At 37.9% G+C, this 4925-nt stretch overlaps 1 protein-coding gene across 1 annotated transcript; it reads right to left on the bottom strand.

The window, feature by feature from the left end:
• Nucleotides 1–3992: 3992 nt before the first annotated feature.
• Nucleotides 3993–4925, bottom strand: LOC131395787 (olfactory receptor 4C11-like). The gene has a single exon (XM_058527608.1). The coding sequence runs from the start codon at nt 4923–4925 to the stop codon at nt 3993–3995; it is 933 nt and encodes a 310-aa protein (XP_058383591.1).

Raw genomic sequence — 4925 nt, forward strand, 5'->3', positions numbered from 1 at the left:
CTCACAGTTGTTAGGATAATTACCATCAAAAAGACAAGAGATAAGAATTGTTGGCGAGAATTTGGAGAAAAGGGAACCCTGGTGCACTGTTGATAGGGATGTAAATTGGTACAGCCACTGTAGAAAATAGTATGGCGGTTCCTCAAAAAATTAAATATCTAGCTACCATATGATCTCTCAATCCCAGTTCTGGGTAGACCCAAAGGAAATTACAAGAGGATCTCGAAGAGCTTTCTGCAGTTCCATCTTCTTTGTAGCATTAGTCAAATGGCCAACATATGAAACAATCTAACTCTGCCAAAAGATGAACAGACAAAGAAAATACGGTGTGTGTGTGTGTGTGTGTATGAGTGTGTGTGTGTGTGTGTGTGTGTGTTTAGTAAGCCCTGACAGTTGGCCTTTCATTTTGTAATACAAGTGCCTGACTAAAGCTTTGATTACCAAGGCATCCATTTCACAGAGGCATCCACTTCAAGGAAGGCTATCTCAAAGAAACACATTGCCGGCCACATGACCAGCTAAAGAGCCAGGATGTGGGCCTCCAGCCCCCACCATGTGGCTCCTTTGTTTTAGAGATCCTGGTTGATTTAGATAATTGGCTATTTGAGCCTCTTGTTATCTTTTTCTTTCTTTTTTCTCCCTTCCCCTGGTTTAAATTCCCTCCCTTATGTTTTGAATTTGCCAATGAAGAGTGAGCCCTAGAGACTGTGGGAGATCAAGATTTGGCCACCCTGAAATCTATCTCTTTACCTTGGTTGTTTTCTCTGAGGACATTTGACCTCCCCCACTAACTGCCTAAAGAATTTGACATGGTAGCTCCTTCCTGGAACAGATCTATCATGATGGCTGTAAAGATAACGTAGGGTAAATGTTACAATAGGAAAGGCACCAACAAGCCCCTCTTATCAGAAGTTCTGTCTCTCTGGCCACATTCTCTGGATGACCCTGAGAAGAGTTGCCAGACAATCATTTACATTTATAAGGGAAATCCCCATTTGTAAAGGTATCTCCCTCTCTGTTTGGAGAAGAGAGGGGGATGAGGTCATCTCTAGTGACTTGTCAATGTGGAAGGTGAGGCCTTGAGCTGTATAATAAACCTTACTCTTGTTTACTGTGCTTTAGTGGTAATCTCCTGTAACTGACTCCCCCCACCGCCAAAATCCTCCTTTGTCATTGGCTGAAAAAGATATTTAAGACGAGAATTTCTGCTATTGTGTTGAGAAACGCAGTGTCCCTGCTTTCTCCCATGTATACATGTTATTAAACTTGGTATTATTTTCTCCTGCTAACCTGTCTTGTTGATTATTTGGCCAGCCAGAAGAACCTTAAGGAAAAGGGCAGAGGGAGATTCTCCCTCTTCCCCCGACAAGACCCTAGACCCCCATCCTTGAGCCCAATAAAAGCAGAACCCCAGGCTCTCCTGCATCTCCTGAGACCTCAAATCATAGAAGCAGAGAATTGAATGGTGGTTACCAGGGGCCGGGGGTTTTGGAAAATGGAAAGATGTTGGTCAAAGGGGACATGGTTTTAGTTATGTAGAACAAATAAGTTTTAGCGATCTAATATATAGCATGGTGACTATGAGTAACAATACCATGTTGTATGCTTAAAATTGCAAAGAGGATAAATTTTAAATTAAATCTCATCACACACACATGCACACACAATGGAAACTATGTAGAGAAAATGAGTATGTTAATTAGTTTAATTGTGGTGATCTTTTCACATTATATATATATCAAAACATCAAGCTGTACACATTAAACATGTGCAATTTTTGTAAGTCAAAAAATATCTCAATAAAGCTGTTAACAAAAGTGAAGCCAGCATTTGGATTCATGCAGTCTGACTCCAGAGGTTATGCTTGTAATCTTTATAGTCTATCACCTACCTTGAAGCTAAAATAAGGGCAGTTTATGATCACTGCCTCAACTTCTTAATGTTTTTTTTGCTTTCTGTCATTTACAAAGATGTTTGAAGTAAGGCATGATATAGGATAGAGGCATTTGTTAGTGACTTGGAAGACACACAGAACTGGTTTCAAACCTTGTTTCTGGTACTTTTTAGTAAAACAACCTGAAGGAATGTGTTTATTTCTCTGACCTTTAGATTTTTCATCTCTATATTTTCAATAGGAGTACATAAATTTTTACTATTTTTGTGAGACACAAATATGGTAACAACAAGGAAGGCTTGGACACATATTAGATACTACTTTTTCCTAAATGAAAGGATAACTAGAATTCATAATTTTTTCTTTTAGATGAATTACTTTTGAGACCTGGTGGTCACTTCAAAAGTGTCTATTTGGATGCATATGATAGCCCAGAAATTTTAAAAATTTTACTTCATTTTCCCAGTTTTAATTTGACTAAAAGTGCTTTTGAACCACTCAAACTCTTCAAATTTTTCTTCCCTATGTAGCTGCTTCTACTTCTATTTTACAGCCTTGATTTTTTTTGTTTATATTTTAGCTTATTTCTTCTCTTCTATACCTCCTACTTTCAATTATTCACCTGAAATGCAAATCACCATGAAAGCCTGTATAGTATGTGTGTGTGTGTTTACATGTGCTGGTGTAATAGAGAAGGTATAAGAGGTTAATTGAATTTATGATGGATCATGACATTTCCATTCAGAGTTAGTTATATGACCTGGCTCACACATGACGTGCTAACTATAGGACACCAGTGCAGACACTGAGCTTCAAAATATCCCAGACGCAAAAAGAAATGAGAACACTGAAAATGCGCTATTTTAATGAATTTACTTTAAAATAATCTCTGACAGGAAGATAATATTAATATTAGTAAGATTTTCCAATTAAATAATGAGAAACAGTATTAAAAATGAAATGGAATATTGTAACAGTCACTAAGAATGTGGTACACTTTAATATACTGAAAGTGATAAATATTAAAAGTTCATGATATAACCCCTGGCATGCACATCCAGGGCACACGTGTGTTAATCTGCTTTGCCCACTCTGGGCACCAACATTCTATTGACAACTCTAACTTATGAATCTGTATTATCCCTTTGTTAAGAAAGTACAAATAGAGAAAGTGGCTTCCTGTTGCAGTAGTGTGTTCTCTCTAACTCCACTAATTAGAGACCAGTCTAGTGAGCGTTTTCTGAGTGCCTGTAGTACTTTCTCTTATGTTATTGACATAATCCAACTTCAAATAAAATAAGATTATACATTTTTTTCTTCAAACCAGGTTCTACTTCCTGTACTTTAGTCTCAGAAAATATGTTGTATCTCTGGTGCATTTTCAATGTTCATTATATCCTGACAACATACACCATTTTACTTTCTTACCTCTTAGAGTTATAGGACTCTATTGCTGTAGTTCCTATACACCAATCACACAAACAGCTGACTATCTCAAGGTACATTTGTAACACTATTTTTAAAAAATCACATACATAATGTCTCAGTTATCTTAATAGCCAAAGAAAACAATAAGAAAAATTATTTTAGAATATCAATTTACGAAAAAAGATTGATTCAATAATATGAAACTCTTCAAAGATAAACTAATGACATAATGAAATGAACTTAATACACAAAGTTAGTTCCTTTGCTCTGGAGATGTTCAAGAAAAAGCAGGATACCTTATTTGAAATGTGCAATAGAAAGAATACAAATCATAGAACACTAGCTACAGTTTACTTATAGATGCTCACGTTTGAACAGTTGTGATTATATAATGTCTTTCTTCTTATCAAACCAGAGTATAGACTATGTTATGAGGTGAACTGTAGTTCACCATAAGCAATGCCAGAACTGAGAACTCAGGTAAAGAAAGAGTCAGACTGAAAATGTGAGAGGAGCTACTAGACTGAGGGCAGAAGCACAGACAAAAGTAAGGAAATCAGGTGCATTATATTAGATTGCATGAGGGAGTCAAGATATAACTATCAAATTTGATTTCTGTACAGATTCAGTCAAACTGTGACTCAATAAGTAATCTACCAAGGCCCTCAATTCACTTTTTGCTTTCTGAGCTAATTTTGATATGCCATAATTTTCTCATCGCATTTTTCACTTCTGCATTCCTCAGCGTGTAGATGAGTGGGTTGAGAAAGGGTGTTCCAATAGTATAAAATACTGCCACCATCTTGTCCATGGGGAAAGTGGTTGGGGGGCGTGTATATATAAATATACATGGACCAAAAAATAAGATTACTACAATGATGTGGGAAGTGCAAGTGGAGAGAGCTTTTTTCTTCCCTTCTGCACTGTGGTTTTTCAGTGAATGCAAAATAACGATGTATGAGATCATCAGAGTCACAAAACTGCTTGAGCAAATGGCCCCGCTGTTAGACAGCAACAAGAGGTTGATCCTATAAGTGTCCATGCAGGCAAGTTTCATCAAGGGCTGCAAATCACAGCAATAATGATCGATCAAATCGGGTCCACAGAAAGGCAATCTCAAGGCCAGGCTAATCTGAGCTATGGAATGGATAAAAGACCCTATCCACGCGAGAACAATCAGGGTGAGGCAGACCTGCGGGCTCACGATGGTTGGGTAACGCAGGGGCTTACAGATGGCCGCATAGCGATCAACGGCCGTGAGGACGAGGACAAAGATCTCCATGCAGCCAAATAAATGTAGTGCAACGACTTGAGTCACGCACTCATTGTAAGATATGGTTTTCTTTGCAGACAGAGCATCCACAATTAGTCTCGGAGCTGTGGAAGTTGAAAAGCATGAATCAGCAAGGGACAAATAAAATAGGAAGAAGTACATGGGGCTTCCAAGTGTCCGGCTGGACTTGATGGTCACAATAATAAGCAAATTCCCTACCACGGTTCCCACATAGAAAATGAAGAAGATTACAAACACCGTTTTCTGTCTTATAGGATCTTGTGTCAATCCTAACAGTATGAACCCAGTTACACTGTTATTTTGCTCCAT

The sequence above is a fragment of the Diceros bicornis genome, chromosome 31 (assembly GCF_020826845.1).
Source record: "Diceros bicornis minor isolate mBicDic1 chromosome 31, mDicBic1.mat.cur, whole genome shotgun sequence".
NCBI lineage: Eukaryota > Metazoa > Chordata > Mammalia > Perissodactyla > Rhinocerotidae > Diceros > Diceros bicornis.

Excerpts from the sequence above, each read along its gene's own strand:
- LOC131395787 (XM_058527608.1), bottom strand. The coding sequence starts at position 4,925 with ATGGAGCAAAATAACAGTGTAACTGGGTTCATACTGTTAGGATTGACA.